At 31.2% G+C, this 25,645-nt stretch overlaps 1 protein-coding gene across 1 annotated transcript; it reads right to left on the minus strand.

The window, feature by feature from the left end:
* Positions 1–6,318: 6,318 nt before the first annotated feature.
* On the minus strand, positions 6,319–15,788 carry LOC140447790 (uncharacterized). Its single transcript, XM_072540648.1, has 2 exons — positions 14,760–15,788; positions 6,319–6,899 (listed from the first exon to the last, which is right to left on the minus strand). Exons 1-2 carry the CDS (start codon positions 15,549–15,551, stop codon positions 6,456–6,458), a joined length of 1,236 nt encoding a protein of 411 aa, XP_072396749.1. The 5' UTR covers positions 15,552–15,788; the 3' UTR covers positions 6,319–6,455.
* Between the last annotated feature and the right edge of the window lie 9,857 nt (positions 15,789–25,645).

Raw genomic sequence — 25,645 nt, forward strand, 5'->3', positions numbered from 1 at the left:
ATTATGGGTTCGATATGGTTCTCTATTATATTTTCCAACTTCCACATTTAGGACTCGATTTTGTTAAACGTATTACACACATTTCTGTCACGTAGTTGGACTAATATTATTTATTGCATCATAAAAAATATTTTTCATATCTGCAAATTTCAAAGTAGTGTTTTTGGCTGCTACATAATTTTTTACTTCTGCCCAGATGAGCTCAATCGGATTGAGCTCACAATGGTATGGGGGCAGCCTTAACACTACTTTGTTTTGGCTTTTTGCCATTTGATTAATGATATATTTATTATATTATCCCTTATGTTCCTTAACGATAGCCAGCAGTTGCACTTTTAACATGGAGTCCTCAAACCCTATATTTTTTTATTTCAGCCACGCTTGGATTTTCTGGAATCCAATTTTCTGAAATGATAATAGGCGTTGTCCAATACGATGATGGAGTTGTCTTCTAATTGGGGCAATATATTTTAAAACCAATTTTCGAAACATTTCCCGTTCATCTGTTCTTGGTAAACCCCACTTTTTTTTCAGACACCCTCAGCCGTTCTGGAACAAAACCATCTTCACTGCTAATGTGACAGATTATTAGTCTTTTTCCTTTACCTGAAAATTTTATTATTTTAAAATTTACTTGAAGTGAAAAAGCATATAAACATTTACCTGCAGGATTTTTTAGCCCCGTAGAAATTCCATCTAAAAACGCTTGTTTATAAGACGTTACTGAATTGTCGACCCATACTTTAGATTTGGCGTGACCAGCGTTTAGCCAAGTCTCGTCTAAGCAGTAAATTTTGCAGTTTTCATTTCGGTAGGACTTAATTTTTAGCAGAAATTCTCGTCTTCACAAGACAATTTCGCCCCTGTACATCAAAATGCTGTTTCACTGTCGACGTTGAAACTTAAAATTTATTTCTTTCAATAATGTAAACAACGTAGTTCTTTTGGAGTTAGGCAAAACCAGATCTTCATTAACAACCCTCAGAACTTTGTCTATTGTCGGTATTTCATTTCGAAAAAAGAATTAATGGATTATTCTTCTTATTGCTTCTCTGTCAAATTCATCTAACGAGTTAACAATACTTTTACGATGCTTAACTGATTTTGGTGTCGACAATGTTCCCATAATTTCATATTCATGAACCCAACTACATACACTACGACTACACACGCCTACAATAGATATAAAGTAGCAATATTTGTTAAATAAAGTGAAAATGTGCACTCTAAAATAAATAATGGAGAAACAGTATCAGTACCTGTTTTATCTGCTACTCTAATAGAAATCGCGCTTTTCGACATTGTAGGGTTCTCCCGCATTTTCATTTTAAATAAATTTATAATCATTTCCTTCATTTTAACGTCAAAATGTCCCTTTCCTGGTTTTTTTTTAGGTGGAGTTATGGTTAAATCAATATCAAGGAGTTCATCGGCTATATCAGTGCTTGACATTTTTTTTATTCCATTCATCTTCAACAACTTAATGTACTTGGTTGATTAAGAGAATGTTAAAATAGCCTAGGGAAAAATAATATGTATTGTATTACAACCAGCATCATCGAAAATCTCGGTAAAGTTATCGGAAACTGCATTCTGTATACTTTTTTAAGTCCATAAATATTCCATTCACTCACGATAAAACGTCCCCAAAGAACAGCTTGGATTGACACGACATTTGTTAAACTAACTAAGTTAAAACTAACATGTTAAATAAAAAAAGTTATATTGTGCCGATGTGTGTTTCTGTCCTAGGGGTGAGTTTCACTCATTCTAAGAGATGAAAAACATACTTTCAAAATAAGTCAGGAATAGAATAAAGTGACAAATTCTAAGCAACCTTTGTACTATAGAGTTTTTTCTCTGAGTCAATACTTTTCGAGTTATTTGCGAGTGAGTATGTTCATTTTTCAACAACAAAAAAACAAGTTTTTAGACGGTTTTTGCAAATAACTCAAAAAGTAGATATTTTATCGAAAACATATTTTTAGCAAAAATATAGCTTATAAAATAGAAAAAAAAAATGGCGTACGTATAAAGCCAGAAGCACATTTGTAGCTAATGATAAGTAGGTTCTTATTCGTCAAATTCCAGATCAAATATTTCAACGTAAAAGAATACAAAAACTCTCCCCGAGCACTCTCCCCGACAGCGAGTTTTTCCCGAAAAGTGCTTGATTTTTTTGGTATTTCTCGTTGAAATCTTCTATTTGAAATTTGAATTACTTTTCATTAGCTACAACTCTGCGTTTACTGAGTCTACAGACTCCATATAGGTATAAGTACATCATTTTTTTTTAACTTTTTTTATAAGCTATATTTTTGCTAAGAATATGTTTTTCGATAAAATACTTACTTTTTAAGCTATTTGCGAAAAATCGTCTAAAAACGTGGTATTTTTTTAACCACCAGTTTTTAACAAAAACTGCCTAGAATTAGTCAGTGTATTCAATTCTGGACTTATTTTCAACGCATGTTTTTTCACACCCGAAAAGGAGTTAAACTCACCTCCATGGCAAAGCACACATCGGCACAATATTTTTTTTTCTTTGCCGTTAGCTATGTATATGCCAAATTTTATTTCAAAGTGATTGCCGTAAGCTATTTTTACTTTTGATTAACAAATACTTTATTTTTGGATACTACACAATATAAAACTTAATACTAAACACTTAAACCAATTTCTAAACAATAACGCGACCAGTAAATAACTTAACAATAACTATAACATATAACACACATTTTATTAATATAAACACCAACACGCTACAATTTGAATTTAAACAGACTGGTAAGTTTGGACCTGTAAAATAAGAATCCGTCTGGCTTAAGGCAATAAATTATTATTAATAGCCTCTTGACAAATAAGAGGACGAATATCAATACGTGCATTTGTTGACAGTTGGGAATTTGCTGAACGAATGTACTTTAGTTAACTAAAACCCAAAGAAACACCTTATTGTAAAAATAGGGGAGAACGGGGGAATGCCGGTCAGCGGGTAACGGTAGTCACTGGAATATTTACTTTATTTATTTGAATTTTACTCCTAGAGACGGGCCTTCACATAATGGCTGGTTGTTGAAGTACCTTGCATGCAAATAAGCGCATAGCAGTTGGTTTCTGTTTTCATAGTAGGCAAATCGATATTTGTTGTCTGTTTGTTATAATTTTAACCGGCACGTAGATAAGCAATCATATAGTTGTGAACAGTGTTTTATTTGAAGCTTTCAGTACAGTACATTAAAGGTAAGGTTTTATAACTTATATAAATTTACATTGAAAATTGACAAATAATACATCTTTCTAGTCTTTCTAATCTTCAAAAGTCTATTAGAACATCTTTCAGGGATCATGCTATTCCTTTCACTACCCTTTAAGATAGACTTAAAAAGTCTATAACGTGTGGTTCACGTCTAGGAAGAAAACCTATCTTCACCCCTGACCAAGAAGTCAGCATAGTGAAACATTTGAAGACTTTGGCAAAGATATACTACTGGTTGACACCTCTACAGTTCAGAAAAGCTGCTTTTAAATTTGCAGAAATACTGAATATTTCCCACACATTTACCACAAAAAACAGGGTAGCTGATAAAAATTGGCTAAAAGGATCATTAAGAAGAAATCCATCCATTTCAGTGCTAAAACCTGAAGCAACTAGTCTTAATCGAATAAAAGGCTTTAACAAGACCGAGGTGAAAACATTTTTCGAAAACCTTGAAAACAGAAATAAAAAAATTTGAATTTACACCCAACATAATTTATAATATTACAACCGTTCAAGACACTCACAAAATTTTAGTAGTAAAGGGGTAAAAGAGAATAGGAGCTGTAACTTTTGGTAAAAGGGAACAAGGACTATATTTATTTGTGCATTCAACGCTACAGGGACTTATGTTACCCTACTTTTATTTGTGGACGACAACGAATGACACCACTTCTGAAAGGAAATGGACCACCTGGATAAATTTACTGTTCCAAAAACGGCTGGACTAATGGGAAACTTTTTTGTCAGTGGTTTAAACATTTTAAAAAGTATGCCAACCCTAGTCAAACTGAACCAATTTTACTAATTTTAGACAGCCATGGTAGCCATATCACCCTAGAAGCTTATGAGTAATGCAAAGAAAACTTCATGAAGATGCTGTCGCTGCCTCCCCATTCATCTCATCGCCAACGGCCTCTCGATGTCGTTTTCTTTGGGCCTTTGAAGAAGACCTATAACAGGGAATGCGATCTTTTAATGAAAAGTCATTAAACCGATAGGATTACAGTTTATAAGATTGCCATACTCTTTAACAAAGCATACACAAATGTTACCACACAGAACAAAACCAAACTTGGAAAAAATGTGCTCTAAAAGTTGGGAATTATGTTAAATTAATTTGATTTATCTGATTCCGAGGTACACTGTCCAAATGAGAGCGATTTATGTCAGGAATCTGGAGGTGACGACTCAATGTACTTCGATGACTGCGAATTTAAAGATAATCTACCCAAAGAGTTTAGCCTCGAAGAAGTAAGTGACTTCAACTAGGTAGTTTCAACTGAAAAATTAAAGAAACATTTTCCAGCTGTGTGGTTCCTGAAGTGGTTAAACTGAGGAAGAACTCTATTTTAGTAAAGTTTATGCGTGCATATTGAGGTCAAGGACACATATTTGTTTTTCCAGAACTAGATGATATAAGTTTTATCAGTAAACATGATATTATAGGAAAAATTAACAAGTATGAAAAGCTCAGATATGGTAAAATAATGTTCGTATGACTTGCTTTGTTCATTTATCTTTGTTATGTGCTAATAAGTATTAATAAATAAAATTTATTGTATCATTATTCTTATTGAGCTATTCTAATCTAAAACCGCCAATTCCCCATATCCTGACCGCCATTACTCGATATCATAGGTTAATATCGGTCAATCAGCTGTTTTGATTTTTATCATAAAAAAAAAAAAGAAATCATTGGCGCTTTACGAACCCAATAAGAATATTACATAGCCAAATAACAAACGAACCCATTTTACTGGAATCCTCAATAACATATAATTTAACACATCACTCACAGTATTTTTCCCTTAAGTGACTCATTTCCCCGTTCTCCCCTACCTCTGCTATATCCAAACAATAAGAATTAACACATGAACAGAAAATGAAAGATAAAAATAAGATAATATTAAAACAGTAATTAAATGAAGATTTACGTAAACAAATATATAAAATACCAATTGCACAAACAATCTCGTTTATAAAATATTAAAATATTTTTTGAATAAAGAGTTTAATCACGAGGTCTACAATCGTAGATCAATAATTTTTTGGTGTACAATACCGAGAATTTTGACAAATTAAACCTATAATGAATAAAAACGTGTTTAATTACTAATGTACTTTGATATTAGATATGTATTGTTCCTTAGATAGTTAATAAGTAAATGGTTTTTCGGAATCTGTAAATACCCAGTAGAAATTAAGTGTCCTAATATGAATTAGGAAAGTTTGTAGGTATTTCTGAATTTATGTGGGGAGTGGTATGCAAATTTCTGATTGGCCGAGAATTTTGAAAGTGGTGGGATGGGTGTGTATAATGAGAGGTTGGATTTATGGATAGATGAGATAAGAGAGGTAGTTAGTTCCAGTTTCTTAAAGTGAATGGTTGGTTTTTGAGGTGGTCTCCAGGGGTAGTAAGTGATAAAGAATAAGTTGTAAGTTGGTGAAGTAAGTGTGTCCGACGGTAGTTGATCTGGTACAAATTTGTAAGTAAACTTTTCCTACTTGTATTCTACGTATCGCTGTTTATTTCGGAACGAGAGATTAAGTTTGGCGAGAGGAAAAGAGGCTGGCATCACTGGAAAGGTACGTGCATTCGAAGGAGAGCATTAAATTGCAATATCTTGTTTAATATTGCCAATTGCATAGGAGGCTGCTGAGAACTGATAGTTAATTTTGCATAGAACGAGGAATTGGACAACTCAAGGCAGAGGAAGCGTTTCAACGGGAGAAACATTCATAATATATTCAATTTGAGAATTTTGGGTCAAATAATATTATATCATATTAGTAACGTCTGAATAAGTTGTCGATAGTCGAAGGAGATCAAATTTGTTCTGAGAGGGGACACGGAGCTGTGGAGAGAATTGGATAATTCATACAAATTTTTCTTGGTACAATCGATATACCAAAATTGCATTAGGAAGGATACTGAATATTACTTGATTTGTTTATGTAGAATAATAAGCTGGATTTTAGATTGTAATTGTATTATATTATCCATGCATTATTGAAGGTTCACGTACGTAGAACGAATATTTTTATTATAATAAATTGTTTGTAAATGTAAATCCATTTTTAATAGGGAAAACTGGGAAAGAAAAGAAATTGTCACAATTGGTTTTATTGGAACATGTTTAAAACAAGTCACTTTAGTCCCATATATAACTACGTGTGATATATTATTTTAGTATCACACATTACACATATCCACTAAAAAGCTATTCACCATAGAAACAAGACGTCTTAGATATTCATCTCTTGATTTTATTTTAAGGTCTTTAAGACCTCCCAAAAACTCATTCGTCTCCTTGTTAATCAAAGGGGGTGCATCCTCATTATCGACATACATAATTTCCAAGAACGCTGCTGATATACAAAATCCATAAAGAAGAAATTTTCTTAAATGTTCTTGCATAACATGCTTTGGGAACAATTTATTTACGTCGCTGCCTAGTTCTGTTAAAACAGACGATAATTCGCTGTAATAAAATTCCAAAAATTCTTTGAATTGTGGCAAATCTTCACTTGATAAGTTTATATAAAGAAAGTATGAGATATCCAATATAGGTGAATGAAGGCACGTTACCTGGAAATCAATCAGAGCTACATGCTGGGGATTACTTCTGTCGTTGTCCTGCAAATATTAAAGTTTTATTAATTTTGTAAAATAAATAAGCTAAAAAAGGGGGCGGATCTACTACAGGGTATTGTTTTTAATAATATAAATTAAAGAAAAATTTATAGAATACATAATTTTGTTTTGGAAGTGTTTCAAAAATTTCCATGTTTTAATTGTTAGATAAAATGAACTTCCACCAACTAAAGGTGGAATCCATCATTTCTATATTATAATAATTTGGTTTAATGCGACTAATGAATAATGAAAATTCAGAAATATATATTTTAAAGTTTAGACATTTTCAGTCTTTTTGGGGTGAGTTACAAGGATAAGCCTGTAGATTTATAACAAATTCATTTTATAATGTAGTTTTTAATTTGTAGTATGTTTTGATAAAGAGTTAAATAAACTCGAAATCTCAGCAAACCTTAGAGTGTTTTACTTAAAGGCCAATATATGACTACGAACTCAAGATATATATATATATAAATTGTATATACAGGGTGGCGCACCGAAAACGAAACAGATGCATTTACTGGCAGATGATTCCTTTTTAAAAAAAACGCTTGGACCCGTCGATTTTGTTATCGAGGGGGAAACAAAATTGGCATAAAAACACATTAACATTTGCAGCCCCCTAAGCGGGGGTGGCACCATCCCTAAAATCTTAAATGGAAAGGGGGGTCGAATGATCCATCATTTAAAAGGTCTTTCAACTCCCTTTACAATGATGTAAAATTCATGTACTTCAATTCAGTAGTTTTGGAGATTTATTGATTTAAAGTTTAAATACATCATCGTAAGAGGAGATCCATACATAGCAGCAAAGTTGTTACAAAATAAAGAATGAACTGACCTGTCAGCCGAGTAAATGTTGCGAATGACCACCATTACTTTCCATGCAATAATAAAGATTTTGCTGAAAACGTTGCCGGACATTTTGCAATATTTGAGGAGTAATTTGATGGCACTCATTCACAATTCTTTGTCGTAAATCTTCTAAGGATGTTGGCTGAGTAGCATAGATTTTGCTTTTTAAGTAACCCCACAAAAAGAAATTCAAAGGTGATAAATCTGGCGATCTTGGGGGCCATTCAACGGCACCTCTTCTACCAATCCATTGACCTGGAAAGATCTGATCTAAATAATGCCGAACTCTTAATGTGTAATGTGGTGGGGTACCATCCTGTTGGAACATCAACATATTCTCAACGTAGCGACAATCATTCTGATTTTCAATTATATCTGTTAGCGCAGGATCTATGGCATTTTGCAGTAATTCCAAATACATTTCACCAGTCAAATTTCCAGGTAAGAAAAAAGGACCAACCAAATGATCGCCAAAAATGCCAGCCCAAACATTTAATTGTTGTGGCTGCTATGTGTGTACCTCATGGTAAATTCTGGGATTAGAGTCCGACCAATATCGACAATTATGACGATTTACTTCGCCATTTAAAAAAAAGGAACATTCGTCGGAAAAGCAAATGTTAAATAAAAATTGTTCATCGTTTGTAATTCGTTTACTCATAACTTCACAAAATTCTAATCGCTTATCAAAATAGTCTTCATTAAGTTCTTGTACAAGGTAAATTTTATGCGGATGAAAATTATGGGCATTTAGAATCTGTTGGATAGTACGTCGACTAACACCACACGAAGTTTGCAATTTGCGGGTACTTAATGTAGGATCTACAATAACTTGCCCTAAAACCCCCACTTCTGTTGCTTCGTTCCTTATAGGATTTTCAATATTACGTTTTTTATTGGCGACTGATCCAGTTTCCCGAAATTTAGCTACAAGTTCTAGAACATATTTTCGGTGCACATTATTGTTCTCATGTCGCTCATTAAAAATTTTTGCTGTTCTATTAGCGCACTGATTATTTCCGAAAAATATTTCAATAATTTCAACCCTTTCTGCCGTGGAATATACCATGGCTAATTTATGTATAAAGCAATAAATGATATTTTAACAACAAAGATTGGTCAAATCAATCGCAAACTTATGTACTATTTCCTATTTAAAATAAGTACGTGGCATTCTCTACTTATCTTTCTTCAAGAAACAACTTTTTTTGTCACAAAGGACACTTCAATTGCTATTTTTATTATTAATAAACCATAAGCGTAGTAAATAAAAGCATTTACTTATCAAGAAAATGCTTTTACTCAAATGTCTTCTGAAAGAAGTACAAACTAATTTGATGTACCTATTAAAGTCTACTTTAAACTTTAAATCAATAAATCTCCAAAACTACTGAATTGAATACATGAATTTTACATCATTATAAAGGGAGTTGAAAGACCTTTCAAATAATGGATCATTCGACCCCCCTTTTCATTTAAGATTTTAGGGATGATGCCACCCCCGCTTAAGGGGCTGCAAATGTTAAAGTGATTTTATGCCAATTTCGTTCGGTTTCGTTTTCGGTGCGCCACACTGTATATATATATATATATATATATATATATATATATATATATATATATATATACATATATATATATATATATATATATATATATATATATATATATATATACACTCTTGGATATGGCTAGGTGAATGTATATGGATAAGTGACTAGTAGTAGATAATTGAGTATTAATACATAATGGATATCTTGAGTTTTGTAATCAAATACTGAATTTTAAGTTCTATTTTAACGTTTGTTAAGGCTTTAAGTTTATTTATTTCTTTCTTAAAACATACCAAAAATGAAAACAAAAAACTACATTATATAATAAAGTTGTTTAAACAGACTTACGTGTTGTATCTTTACACACACATATATATATATATATATATATATATATATATATATATATATATATATATATATATCTTCTTCTTCCTATGCCGTCCCCATTAACGGAGATTGGCGACCACATTTTTAAAAGCTTCTCTGTCTTTTGCAACGCGGAATAATTCGTAATAATAAGTCATGTTTGTCCAGTCTCGAATATTTCGCAGCCATGACTTCCTCTTTCTACCTATTCCCTTTTTGCCATCGACTCTACCCTGCATGATGACCTGCAGAAGACTATATATATATATATATATATATATATATATATATATATATATATATATATATATATATATATATATATATATATATATATATATATATATATATATATATATATGTATATATATCTATAAAGATATATTTTTTCTAACGTATTCTTATATATATATATATATATATATATATATATATATATATATATACATAGCAACTTTAGCAAATATTCTATACAACAGTGACCGAAACCATTTTACCGATTTTTTGCCGACGATACTGCACTACTTTCCTCAGGCACCATCGAGGAAACGTTGAAGAATAGTGGTTAAAATGCAACACCCAAAAGGAGAGATATATTTTTTGAATATCTATTAATGGAAGTATACGCTATAATATTATTATTATTTGATATCCTAACAAATCTGGAACAGTATTTTTGTCAAAAAATTATTAATCAGTGGCTCCTTCTTGATTTTCTATACACTAAATTACTCTACTGAATACTGCTCTAATTAAGTGGTCTATATCATATTGCGGAGTACTACTCCAGATTCTTCTTATGGCATACCACAGGTCTTCTATGTTTTTTGAAAAATGTGGTAATCGATTTAGGTTTCGACACACCATATTCCACACATGTTCGATCGATGACAAATCAGTTAATCTTGATGGTCACTCAAAAGTCTCTATACGAGATTCTTGTATGAACCCCATGTTTTTACTGATAATTTAATATGAGGTCTTGCGTTATCCTCTTGAAAGATCGCATTTGGAATAGTCTCAATGCGATTTAACCGGTTGCAGTACTTCACAAATATATCGTCGATCTATTAGAGTGCTGTTAATAAAAACTAGAGTAATCTGCTGTCCAAACATATAGCAGCCCATACCATATTGCTTGGTTATCTCGCTGTATGACGATCAAGAGCCAAGTCTATATTATGTCCCTCGCCTTGAAAACGTCTTATCCTTATGTGTTTATTACATCCGACCAAACAAAATCTAGATTTATCACTGAAGCATACAAAATGTCATTGATCATTCCAGTTTTGCCGAGCTCTGTGCTATTCTAAGCGTCGATGCTTATGCTATAGTACTGTGGTACCAAAGGTAACACCAAAAACAGATGGTAAGTTCTCAGTCCCATTTTAAGTAGTCTTCGATTAACTGTTCTTCTTAAGACTACATTTCCTGTAGATTCAACAAAATGGATTCTTACTTAATATAGACTGTCCCATATATTTCTTAGTGCATATAAGTCTAATATTTTTGCAATATTCTAGGACGTCTAGACTATTCACGACTCCGATAAGTCTCATCATTGAACTATCTCTTCCAAAATTTTAATAACGTTGAAATATTAGCTTCAAATTTTTATGAAATTTCCCATAAACCAAAATCGGCCTTTCTTATGCCTACAATACGATCTTTTTCGAAGTTAATTAAATTACGAAATTGTCGACGACCGCGAAATCTTGATATTTTAAATTTTTTAACTAATTCAAAAACACTCCAAAATTAGTAAAATGTACATCTAAACTCTAGAAACACAGATATAAACTTTCTTATCTTTTTTGTTTTTGCGAACAAAAATGACAAAAATTCAGTTAAAGAAAAGATAGCGAGATAAAAACTTTATTATCTCATAAATATTTTTAAATAAGACTTAAAAGATATATCTGTATATATATATATATATATATATATATATATATATATATATATATATATATATATATATATATATATATATATATATGGTTTTTATCGCGTTTCTCAAAGAATTAGTTTGTAAGCACTTTTTGAAATTATCTTTATTATATCTATTATAAAACACACATATATATTCAACATAGCCAATGTAAATTTAAAATAAACTATCTTTAAATTGAAATTCTTATGAAACTAATTAAATTATATAGACAGTGTAAATTTTAAACAAACTATCTTTAAAATTAAAATTGTTATGACACTAACTAAATCATATTAACAAAATTTTGTACCTTTCTGTCGCTGAATGCCTAAATGAAACTGTTCTCCACTATATAGATTTTAATCACCACTCAATGTCTTCGTTCTCAGCTTCGGTTATCCTTGTTTTTGTGAAATTACTTTTTCCAATTATCAGCTTCCATAAATTTAAAATAATTTTTCTTCTTAATAGCATTTATATTTATTCTTATTTTTAATACACCAATATCCAATCACTATATAACTATTATAATTTCATTTCTACTAATCTCCAACCAATAGTCTTCTAATATACTTTCCAATACTATCAAATTTTAATACTAAATCACTGATTATTGCATACTTTATACTTTCTTCCTAATTCTGACTGATTAATCTTGAACTTACTGAACAACTGACTTTACTAACTGTAACTAACTGTATCTGTCTTCTTACTAACTAACTGTCTGAGCATTTTGAATCCAAATCACCGAGTATTTATATCTTTTCATTGTTCCAGAATCATCTGGCAAGAAATCATATTCGAATTGTTCTATTTCCTATATATATGAATGTTCTCGAAAAAGTATCTGTTCGATTATGTCTATTTCACAGACATCACCATATTCGCGAAGGTTCTACCGTAAACAAAAGTTAATTTCTGTGTTCTAGAGAATTCTTTTTCTATCGAGAATTTTATTGACATTTAGGCTTTTCAGATCAGAATATAAACTTATATGTAAATTAAACAGCCTAAATTTATAAACTACACTACCTCAAATCAGTAATTATATGTAAATTAAACATCTCAAACCAATAAATAACCCCACTTCTACATTCGCAACCATCACTTAAATGTCACTTTCAGAGTATATTTGGTTGCCTATGCACATGGCTCACTTAAATATATCATATTTATTAAAAAAAACTTTTTACACTTATTATATTCTGATTTCTTAAGAATGCCATCATATAAATATATTCTATAGTATATAACTTATTAAAATAACCAAATACTTTTTATATCTAATATTATCTAGTATATAACTTATAAATTATTTTTTTTAAACACTATTTTTCTTCCTCCTATGTTAATATCATCTCAATATATATATATATATATATATATATATATATATATATATATATATATATATATATATATATATATATATATATATATATATATATATTATATATATCTGTAATTATATCTGTATATATATATATATATATATATATATATATATATATATATTATATATACATAAGTAATACAAATTATATACTTTATCTATATTATCAAAATTAAAGTATATTTTTAGGACCAACCCGTGAGTCCGTTTCGGTGGATCTAATTAGGAATTTCTTATAATAATATTATGCAATATTAAAGCTCATAGGGTTTTTAGTTTATCCATTAAAAAATTACTATATCAGTAGAATAATTAAATAAACATTCTTTGATAATTTATTGGAATAATTTAAAATTAAAAGTGAAACTGGAACAAACCATGAAGTGAAGATATCCAGGAGTGGCTAGTACCTATACCTGTTGAATACAAAGCACATGGTGTTCGTGTGTATTAAGGTATAAAAAATGCTTATTAAAAGCTTAAAATTTTTATTTTAAAGAAGATCTTTTCGGAATTAAATCATTCCATCATCAGTTTACTAAAAGAGAGAGTAAAAATACCAATATTAAAAAACAAGTAAGTTAAAATTTAAATATATAGAAAGAACACGTTGGTTTTTTACTACTTACATAAAAAGTCGTTAAAAAACATTGTATGGCCATATAAAAACATTGGAAGGACATCCGTATTAAAAAAACAATCCTCATGGTATTTATCAAGGTAAATGCAATAGACTGTTAACTTGTTGATTATTAAAAACTGAAAATGGGGGCATCTTACATGACCCCCTGTAGCTGGTGAGGTTTTATCGACTTACTTATCGATTACCTCTGATCTGTGCTGGAGTCTTGGGCTAACTGATAGAAAGATGGTATGAAAAATCAGTTAGTACCCATCAATGTCAAGTGGAATGATGTAGTAGGAGCAAAAGTCATTGTGCTTAAGTTTGTGAATAGGCAGTTTTTAGTGAAGAATTGTGTTTTGTGTGTAGTAGGATCAATAGCAATTTTTGGTATTTTAAAAAGGTGGGAGAATGTAAAACAATCAGTGACTGTGATGTAAAATAAATTTGGTATACCAGGGTAAGGCAAAATTTAAGTTAGGTAGTTGAAATTAATAAATCATTTGGCATCAAAGGCGATAAAAAGAATGTTATTACCTAATTGTCTCCTTTTATGAAGTAAGTTACTTACTATATAAGACTGATAATATCAACTTTTAGTCGAGTCGCTAAACGTTAGTCTAAAGATTTTAGCTTTATAGACTAAAACGTTCGAAAATTTTGTATAAAGCTGGCTTTTTCGGCTTTATAGAAAAGGGAGCGGAGAGTTATAATTATAATAATTTAATTTATTATATATATATATATATATATATATATATATATATATATATATATATGATTAAATAAAAAAAAAACTAAAACTAAAATGGCAAGTCCAGAAAATTGCAAATAAAACTAGACGACTTAGAAAAATGTACTAGTAATAAAAAGTTTGATCCGTGTTTGAAAATACGATACAAAACGAGAATTGGAAGATGATAAAGACTGGGGCTCTGAAGATGACGATGTCGAGACCAATCTATAAGAAAAGAAGGCAGTAAAAAAAGTTCAAATATCATTTATAATTAGCAAAGTTTTTCAGGATACCACTCTGGAAGTAAAATAATATATTGGATGATAGAGATAACGACTTGAGTTTAGAGTCTAATGGTAGTACTATATATTAATGAACAAAAAGCATTTGAGTATTTACCTTAAATAGAAACAGCATATTAGCATTATGACAGTCACCATGAATAATTACTTTCTCATCAGAAGTAGTATCGGCAGCTTCAAGAAAACGCTTAAAAATACTCTTTTCACCATTAAACTTTTCAAATTTAACCGATAAGTCTTCCCTTCCAGCTTCTTTTAATGTGTTGACTATATCAATTGATTTACTATCAAAGACTTGTTTAAAATTACTAAATGCCGCGCTCATCAAAGGACGCAAGTCTTTAGAAATTATTTTAAATTCTTCTGGATTTTGATCTTTCATTGCAAAGCTCAAAGCGTGTAATTTGGCATAAGCTTTTAAACATAATTTGACTTCAGCCATGTTCATTGGTTTCTCTTTTTGGTGCAGCACATAACCTTTCCTTTTAAGATTTTCTAACACAACAACATTATTTTCATTCTCCAAAAATGCTTTGTAACACTTTGGAACTATATAAAAATCATCCTGCAGCGTTTTAATTTTATGAAATCTTTGATATGCGGGAATAATGACACCATAAAAGTAAACCTCCCTTCGGCAAAGTTCGTGCATTTCTGGAATTTGTTTTTGTACTTCTGGATTCTTGTTATTACGTTTTAAAGCTATAAATACAGTTTTACTGCCCTTAACTGTATCTTCACTAGACTGAAGTTCAACTTTGGCAAAAATAAATTCTCCAACGTAACCTTCTCCTTTCTGGGTCGTGTTTTCTATGGTGATAATACAATTTTCAGTACCTACGGATTGTTGAATCCAGGATTTCACTTCCTCTGCCAGAATATATGACATTTTGAACTATCCAGAAACACTATCTATCAGAAAATGATGCTGCAGATAACTATACCGTGCACTGTTTTATCTAATAATGTCCAAATATTATATAGTCAAATAGATAAATTTTATCTATTATAATACTAGTCATATCTACAAAAAATTGCGCAATATTTTCTTAGTTTATGCAAAATCTTTTATTATTTTTAGACACAAATCAACTATTGAAAGCTGTTTTATAGATATACACCTTTGGACAGGCAAGCAAACAACTAAATAAGTAGTAACCAAAGGTATATAAGTATATGCTAAATTACTAGCTTGTTGTGTAGAATTAACTAAACGTGAAGGGTACGTAAGAGCAAAATCCGCGACGATTCTATTATTATTTCAAAATTATAATACAAGGTAAATAATAGAGGAATTAAGGTTTTATTTATTAAAGATATTCACAAACAATAGTAAACGCCAGAACTATCGTAAGAAATGCTGTAAAAATGTTTCCTTTTAATATTATAAACTTTATTAATTATATTGTTAAGAAGCCACAAATAAAAAGTTATCTATGTAACTTTTCATTTTGGAAATTCTTGTATGGAGTTGGAAGTTGGTAGCGTCTATGGGGCTATGCACTTGCTGACGGTGATTATAATCTATTTCTAATGAGTGTAGAGTAATAAAATCTCATGAAGTATTCAAAAGCGCTACAGGGTAATCCGTCAATAATCCGTCAATAAATTCCGTCCGCATTGCAAAATTCTGTCGTTTCATAAAGAGCAGGTAGGTATCACCCTGTTTTAAGGGATTAGTCCATTGTTATCGACAGATAAACACTGAGCCAGAGGCGCGCTAGTGGGTTAATTGACAAAAGAATATGCATTCTTAAAAATCATATTAAAGGAAATAAAAATGTAATACAGCAGAACAGTGTTATTAAAAAAATATAAAATGTAACAATAAAATATATACGAACCGAAATCGGGAAATACTCACAAACACACACGAATGAACTTTACATATTGAAACACTTGTGGGGAGTTTAAATCAATTTATTCACAAAAACTACAAAAACTTTACTGGATACGTTATTACAATTCTACATCACTATAGTCTTCATCCGAAGAACTGTCATCATCCCCTGGTGTTATAATTATAGGGTCAACCACCTGATCGACCAAGTTGTCCAGTTCCCACATTTTATCTTCCTCTTTTAAAACATGCTGGATTGCTTTTTGCCAGTTTTCTGATGTGATTTCCATAATGGCTTGATCAAACAATACCTTGACATCTTTCATTTTAAATGTGGTATTGTGCCTTGCAACATATCCTTTAACTTGTGCCCATATAAGTTCTATGGGATTTAATTCGCAATGATATGGCGGTAGGCGTAGCACAGTTACTTTATACTTTTCAGCTACATCTTCTACGGCATATTTTATGAAGCGAGATTTATGTTGTTTTACTACGGCTAGTAGTTCCTTCTTTATTGAATTCGTCTCAAACTGAATACCTTTATTTGACAGCCAGTTAATAATTTCTTGCTTTCTCCAAGCTGAAGTTGATACCTTCTCTATGCGCCTTGAATGGTAGCTTGCATTATCCATAACCACGACCGAATCAGCTGGAAGAAATTTTAACATTTCCCCGAAATAGTCTTCGAAGACATCCGAATTCATGTCCTCATGATAATCTCCCGTCCGACACGACTCAAAGCTTAACAAACCTTCTTTTAAAAATCCTTCTTCGCTTCCAATGTGAGCAATTATAAGCCTCTTCCCTTTTCCCGAAGGCACTTTAATACCCGTCGAAAGGCCTTCTATGAAAGCTTGCCGAGCACTTGTTACATTTTTATCTTGCCACATTTTTTGGACTATATAACCTTCGTTTATCCACGTCTCATCAAGATAAAAAATTTTCTTGTGCTCTCTGGGGTACTGTTTTATAGTTCTCAAATATTTTCGTCTCCAGCAAATGATTTCATCACTTTCCAGTAATAGTGCCTTTCGATTGTGCTTTTCCCAGGAAAAATTCATACTTTTTAAAGTTTTCCATAAAAGTTTTCTGGATATCAAAGGAATATCGTTATCTTGGCTTATCTCCATTAGTATTTTGTCAAGGGTGGGTATTTCCTTTTTAAAATAAAACGAATGAACTTTTCTTCGAATGTCACGTTTGGTGTCTTCTCCTAAGATTTTTATTGGTCTTCCTGATTTTCTCTTGCATGGACTTAACTGGCCTGATATCTTTCTTTCTCGCAATAATTTAAAAATCGTGGACTGTCCAATTCCAGTCATTCGGGCACATCGCTCAACACTTTCTTGCACAGACAAACTAGGGTGATCGTGTTTTATGCAATCATATACATTTAAAATTATAACTTTTTCACTAACAGATAGCGGAGAATTTTTTACACCTCTTTTCTTTGGAGTAAATGTCGCCATTTTATAACTTTTTCACTATTTCTATATCACAATATTACTGTACGTTTAATTGGTGTAGTAACAATTACTAACTCGAATGTCGAATGTCGAATGATAATAATAAAATAAAAGAGGGATTATAATGAAAGTGTAAGTAAAACCTCATTACGCGTTATTAGTCTTCATGTTGATTTATTTTAGTTCTTAGTAATATTAGGAGGTGCGTCATACCCTTATCAGTTTCTTCTAATGCTTTTATTCGTTCAGTAAGGAAGTGAATTTGTTTTTATAAATAAAAATGTAATTAGCTTTAATGACCATATAATGGAATACGAGTTTAAAGAATAAGTTAATCGAAAAATTAAATAAAATTGGTTATCACAAAATATCCAAAATATGATATTTTGAGGTACATCAATTTTTGACGACGAAGTTGACATCCGTCCATTTGCCTACGCCCATGACGACACCGAAATTCAGGCAAATTTTATGACACTTCATGATTTATTACTCTACACTCATTTGAAACCAATTATAGTCGTCTAAAACATGAAGAAACACCTTATTATAAAAAAAACCTCTACCAACCAGTATGACCTTCTAAGCTTCTTACTAAAATCATTCAAACGATATATAATTAACGCTTAGAAAATCAAAGACAAAAATAAGATAATAATATTAAAACAGGAATTGAACGAAGATATAATTACAAACATATAAAATTTAATACCGAAGACAAAGACAATCTAATTTATAAAATATAAAATAAATTAATAAGGCATTAATTAAAGAAATCGATGTGAATTTGAAAAAAAAAGTTATAAACGAAATTATGATGAAATCAGGTTGAAATAAGAAATTCTAGACCTAATGAAGAAAAAAAGTAATCTCTTTACACTTATACAGAGCATTTACTATACATACGTATACTAAATATATAAATCATCAACATTACAATGTTTATGTTCTCTAGCAAAGACCAGTGGTGCTACTCGATGACGTCTCAGAAGTTTGGAGTCTGTTATCCGTATGACTTGAAAATTAGCTTCTTTAACTGTTCTTCTGATTATTGCATATTTTTTCTGGTTTTACGACCTTCTTTCAATTCGTTCCTTGTCCTGTTAGTTATACCTTCCTCCAAGTGCCTGCAATTTTTTTTAAAGCGGTCTGTTATACACCCGTCGTACTGCTACCAATTATCCTATTGTACAACTTTTATACAATAATTATACCCATTCCAAAATTGGTGAAATTTTTTATAGCTGACATAGGTCTTCTAGAACGTTACCATATACTTTTGGAGTACCTTGTTAGTCTTTAAAAAGTGTTTTGCGCCAGCGATTTAAAGTCTTGCACTCAAGAAAATTATGTTTGACAGTTTGTTTTAGGTTATCTGCAACAGAGCTTGCAGTTTAGGTCTCTATGCATACCAGTCCAATATACGTTTTGCCATGAACTTTACCTTAATTACATTTCCAGTGAAAATTATGCAGTGTTCGCATCCAGGCTTTGTTTCGGTTTCGGATGGTGCTTTTTTACACTCCTATGACCGATGTATTAGCTATGTCCACTTTAGCGCTTCTAAAAGCCAACATTGCACAGTGCAAAATTGCATAAATATCTGCCTGGGTTACAAACCACCAAACCGGTTTTGATAAGAGACGATAATTCACTGTAATAGAATTCCAAAACGTTTTTAAATAAACAAACAAGGGTATCCAATATCCGTGAGTGAAAATACGTTATCTGAAAATCGTCACAGAGAGCTTGTTGTTTTTGTTGTTCTGCAACTAATAAAACTTTATAGACCAATCGAGTATGTAAAAAATAAACCTTTTTTCGTCACCACTGCATAGACGGGTTGGAGAATGAAAATGTCTAGTATGATATAAAGTCCTACCAGAGATCTAAGAGAGTCATTAATATTTATTACCGATAAGTGTCTACCGCAAGGCAGCGGGGGATCGCCTCTGGACAGGATCGTAAATTTATTTTCGATTTGCATTATTTATTCTATTGTTAGGTGTGTTTAAAAGCCGGTCTTTATCATTGTCTACTAAAGTTATAATAGTTGCAAAAATATGTACATACACTACATTCACATATTTACAAAACTTTTTTTATATAAATAGAGTACAAAAAGAATAGAGGCATAAATATTTTAGAAAATTATTTTCAAAATTGTGGTGTGTCTAAAAGCTGGTTTTATACCGTTGCCAACTGAATTTAAAAATATTTACGTGAATTATGTATACACACATAGAAAGTTTACCATTTATAAATACAATTCAAAAAGTACTTACATTAAAAAATATTACATGGACAAGTCAGTTTCACTATTACTGTCATTATCTAGATCTATAATAATTGTTGCTTTAAGCAACCTTTCTGTATTTTTCCAGCTGCCATTGGTTATTTTCTTTATTTCTAATTCAATTAGACGAACCACAGACGAATTTAGTTTAAGCGAAACATTACTTCTCATTACCGATGCTTTTAGCTCATGCCATATGTGTTTGAAATAAGTTTGCCAATAAGTTTGAACATGCAATAGTAAGGAGGAAGTCTTAATACTGTATGACCACTTTCTTCTGCCAAACTGTCGCAATAATATTGTTTTCTGATGGAAAATGACTTTAAAGTTTCAAGTAATTGTTTTTTAGAATAATAATTATTTTCAAAATATATATTATTTTCCAGAATATATTCCTGGATTCTAAGTTTGGTGTCATGAGAACATGGAGCTTTATTTGGTCTACGACTGTGGTAGCTGGCATTGTCTATAGTCCTTTTCCATCATATTGATAGCACATTATCTATGCAAATCCTCAACAGGTCAAAAAACCATAGGCGTCACCCTATACTTGTTTTGAAATAAATAAAAAAAATTAATATTTTAAGATGCCGTCAATAATTCATTATCTTTTAAAAAATCTTCTGTAAAATAAGTGTCCACTAATCTCACTCTACCTTTTTTGTGCGTAGAAAACGTCGGTATATATGCCACATGATTATTGTTAATTATACACGGGTGATTAACGAGAGAATTCAATGTTTCACGAAATAAATTAATGTAAACAGTAATTTAAAGGTGATTATTGTTTTCTATACAAGTTATCGCCTGACACAAAAAGAATACCTTCTTTGAACGATTACCTGGAATTACTGATAAGGCTTCACTAATGACAATTTAAGTAGTTTTTATGCCACATTACAGCTTATGCCAATAATATAAATTAGAAATTGTTTGCATCTCACATTTAGTTTGTAGATGTACATTGTTCATGTCTTACCTACCCACGTTTTTGGTGTCGACATTTGTTATTTGCATTTAAAAATGACGTCGACAACAGGTTTTATCCCGGTTAAGTGTAGTTTTAAAGGTGCCTTCAGTCTAAGAGAGAAAAATATAATATTAAATGTACATCAACGCCCTTTAAGTAATGTTTGTGAAATCGTTAACATGTGTTCAAATATGACAGGGGTTGGAGAAGCAACAATTTATAGATTCCTAAAAGAAAGAAAAGGAGGAACTGTTTCATCTCCCAAGAAGAGTGGAGGGAGTAAACCCTTGGAAATTGAAGAAATACATAAAAACCTGATAAGACGCAGCGTCCACTCATTTTTTTTTAACAAAGAATTTCCAACATTGGACAAAATCCAAACATTAATTAGAGAAAACGAAAAGTTACCAATCATAAGCAACAAGAAATTATGGGAACTATTGATAGAGATAGGATTTCGTTGGCAAAAGTATAGAAGAAAATCCGTTTCAATTGAAAAAGATTACATTGTATGTTGGAGACGAGATTATCTAAGAACTAATAAAAAGTACTGAGAAGAAGGGAATTTTTTATTTGGACGAGACTTGGCTAATTGAAGGTCGTACTGTACATTCATCGAAGGTGTATCTACTGGAATAAACAATATTCCCGTTGGAAAAGGACGCAGACTCATAATAACCCATATTGGAAACGAATACGGTTTTGTCAATGGTGGATTATTAAGTTTTGCCTCAAAATTAACCAAAGATTACCACGAGGAAATGACTGCTGACGTTTTTGAAGAATATTTTGAGCAAATGTTGGATTTAATTCCAAAAAATTCTGTCATAGTCATGGATAATGCTAGTTAACATTCAAGGCTAGCAGAAAAATTGCCAACAACGGCATGGAAAAAAGGAGAGATAATCGAATGGTTGGATAAACACGCAATTGAGTACAAGGAGAATTCGACAAAAAAGTAATTATTACCTATTGTAAGGCAACATAAAGCAGCTTATAAAAAATATATAATTGATGAAATGGCATTAAACCGTGATGTAATTATTTTACGTTTACCCCCATACCACTGTGATCTTATTCCGATAGAAAATATACCTATGGTGTCAAGTAAAGGGTGAAGTCGGACGCAACAACAAAACTTTTAAATTAGAAGACTTACAACAATTATTAGAACATTTCTTATCAAAAGTAACTCCAGAAAATTGAAAAAGTGCTGTTAGTCATGCTCACAAGGAAGAACATAAAATGTGGAATTTGGATAATATGACTGATGCAATGCTGGAACCGGTAATAATTAACATTGGAGTTAAAGATTCCTTAGATTCTGAAGAAAGCAGTGAATCTGAAATGGAATTTGATTAAAATAATATTCATTTTTTTTTTACAAATCGGCCCCTGTTACGGCCACAAATTATTTTATATATAACCAATAAAATAAACATCTTACATTTCTTGAAAATTCATTAGTACCTGTGTAACATTTTTTTAATTAATATATTAAATTAATATTAATTTCTTTTACCCATGTGGATGATACGCTGATGATCGTGTTTACGATCAGAAATTTTTATTGGGAAACTACCGAAATATGACTGAAGAATCTACCTAAGTATTTATTTGAAGACGCCGGTTTGGCGAATCCTTAGTTAATCCTTTTCCGGGTTCTTTGTCATAAATTCGGTAATTGTCGTCGAACGCCCGTTGTAATGTTTTTCGGGAAAAACCTAATCTAGGAGATTTGATATTTCATCACGTTGGTAGGTAGAAGTATACCGTTATGTTCAATGTTAGAACTTTTTACCTTCTCAGAAATACATACGACTGGCCTATGATTTTTAAGTGGAAGATACCCTCAATTTTTCTTGGGTAGTTTGGTAAAATTTTAGAGGAACCAAGTTACTTACCGGTGGGCATTCGTCGAGTTAAGACGCTTAGCTCACATTCTCGTATCTGCTACCTTACCGTCTCTGTGCATTTTCTTTATAAGTGTGTATACACTTGTTTATTAGAGTTTTTTTTTATCTTACACTATATTAGATTAAGTATAGTTGTAAAGCACCTTTAAGGGTAATTAAATTCAGTGTTTAATAACAGTATAGTATTAACTTCAGTGACTTAATGCAGCAGTCGTCAGGAATTACCGTAAGTTACTATAATCTAAGTATCTCCACTTATCTTGGCGAGTAACATGGTATGGCATCATATCATCTTCCATTATCTGTACGTATCTAACGATCATACATGTCTTCAAATGTAGTTAAGAATAACTACTGAATTTTGCATTAAATTTAAAGAACAGTCAGTATTTTGTTACGAATCAAATAATCGACTTAACCAAGTGCGGTTTGGTTAAATTTTTATGTTTTCACTTCAGTAACTTTTTTGTATTTTTGTAAATTTAGATTTTATTAATTTTTGTTATCTTTGGTGTTTGTTATAATTTTTTATTCATTTTTTTTTCTGTAATATCTCGAGATACGCCAAAACTTTATTTGTGCATGATTGTGATATACTTATATCTTTGTAAAGGTGTTTTCTAATTATATTTCTGCTTATTTTTATATGTATACCTACCACCATTTCATAGTTGTTTGTGTATTTTTATTATTTGTGTTGCATTCAGCAGCGTCATAATTTTGTTGTTGAATATATTGTTATTGTTTTATGTATGTATTTTATTTGTCGACTCCTAACAAAGTTCCCTGATATAACCATAACTCTGAATATTTGCTTTTTACCTTTAAATATAACTATACCTTTGACCAGTAGAAAGATCAGGCTGATTAAGTTTCGTAGGTAAGTAAGTGTAATACCTTATATATTTATTTTTTGTTTATATAGAGCGTTAACCAAATTTATTTAATAATTAACAGTTGATATCTTTTCTTGGGTTTGATCTCTGAACCTAAATATCTTTCCTTATCTCTTTTCTTTTCTAAGGTTTCTTAATTTTCTCCTTAAACCCCAAAAAATTAAGTGGCGCCCTGTTCCCTATCTTATCTTATCTTTGGTAATTTTACCCATCTATCTTTTTGTTTATTTCTGTATCTTTTTCTAATATCTCCTATCGTATCTTTACTTATTTCGTCCGTTGGACCCATTCCTGGTTCCAAAAGCTAGTTTTGAACTCACGACTCGCTCTCCACCAACCATCTGGCTGCCGTCCGCAGTGTCTCCATTGGTGACCTTTCTAGCACCATCCAAAAAAGGTTTCCGAGGTTACACCTGTTAGTCTCCATCACTCCGACACTGGCAACTTTATTTAGGGATTAGTAACCCTCAAAACTATTGTATTATATTCTGCTTCAACCTTTATACCTGGTGGTCATACTCAATTTAAAATTGTTTTCCTATATACTTCTGTAAACTTGTTGACAAATATCTATTTTTCATTGAGTCACCCGTATCAACAGTTTAGGGATTTGCATACATAATGTGCTATCAATATGATGGGAATAGACTATAGCACAATTACACTGTTTGGTGCTATATTTGGCAATAACTTTGTTAAAAACTAGTTCTCAAATAATTATGGCGTGGTGTCATCATGATAGTCGACACATTTTCCTTTATTTGATAAAGCTTTTGTTGTAAAACGACAAGAAGAATCTTACCAACCACATTTTGGAACGTCATGGGTGTCAAACCACGTCCCATCCAGATAAACAATTTCTCTTTCACTTTCTCTGTTTTAATGAATTTGAATTAAAAATTCCGTCCTCCATATTTGTAAACAAGCAGATTCCATAATCACATGGCGTTTATCGATTGTTGTTATTTTAAAGCCGTTTTTTAGAAGACATTGCCTTACTGTCTCACTGCAGCACTTGATTTATGTGTCAATTTTCTGCAACATATGCATGATAGTTTTTAACGTGGAGATCATTTATTATTCATACATGTTATACATTTTTCTTCTAATGATGTTCTGATCACTCCGGTCTAGTTTCCTAAATATACCAGCGTCTTTTCTTTTTCTTCTACTTACTATCGGTTGTTTTGTTATTGATCATACTGTCTTCATTGGTCTTTGTGTTGACTGCCGCTTCCTTCACCGCGTTAAATTATTTACAGGTTCTGAAATTTGTATTTTTGATTGAACAATGAGATAAAAAAATATATTATAATACATAAAATTTTACGCCCGAAATGGAATTTATGAAAAGAAAATATTTTTTGAACCTCCAAAACGGTAACAATTCAGGAATATATTTTCAATCCTGATAATTAGATTTTAAAAAGGGGATTATAAATAACCGGTCATTATAACCTCATTACGTCTTATCAGTGAAAGTCAATTGAAATAATTTCTTGGAATGGTTTTATTTTGGATATTACCTAAAGCACCAATCAAGAAATATTTAAAATCGTAATTATATTTTCTGACTTGGGGAACAGTAATGTACTG

Source organism: Diabrotica undecimpunctata, chromosome 8 (genome assembly GCF_040954645.1).
Source record: "Diabrotica undecimpunctata isolate CICGRU chromosome 8, icDiaUnde3, whole genome shotgun sequence".
NCBI lineage: Eukaryota > Metazoa > Arthropoda > Insecta > Coleoptera > Chrysomelidae > Diabrotica > Diabrotica undecimpunctata.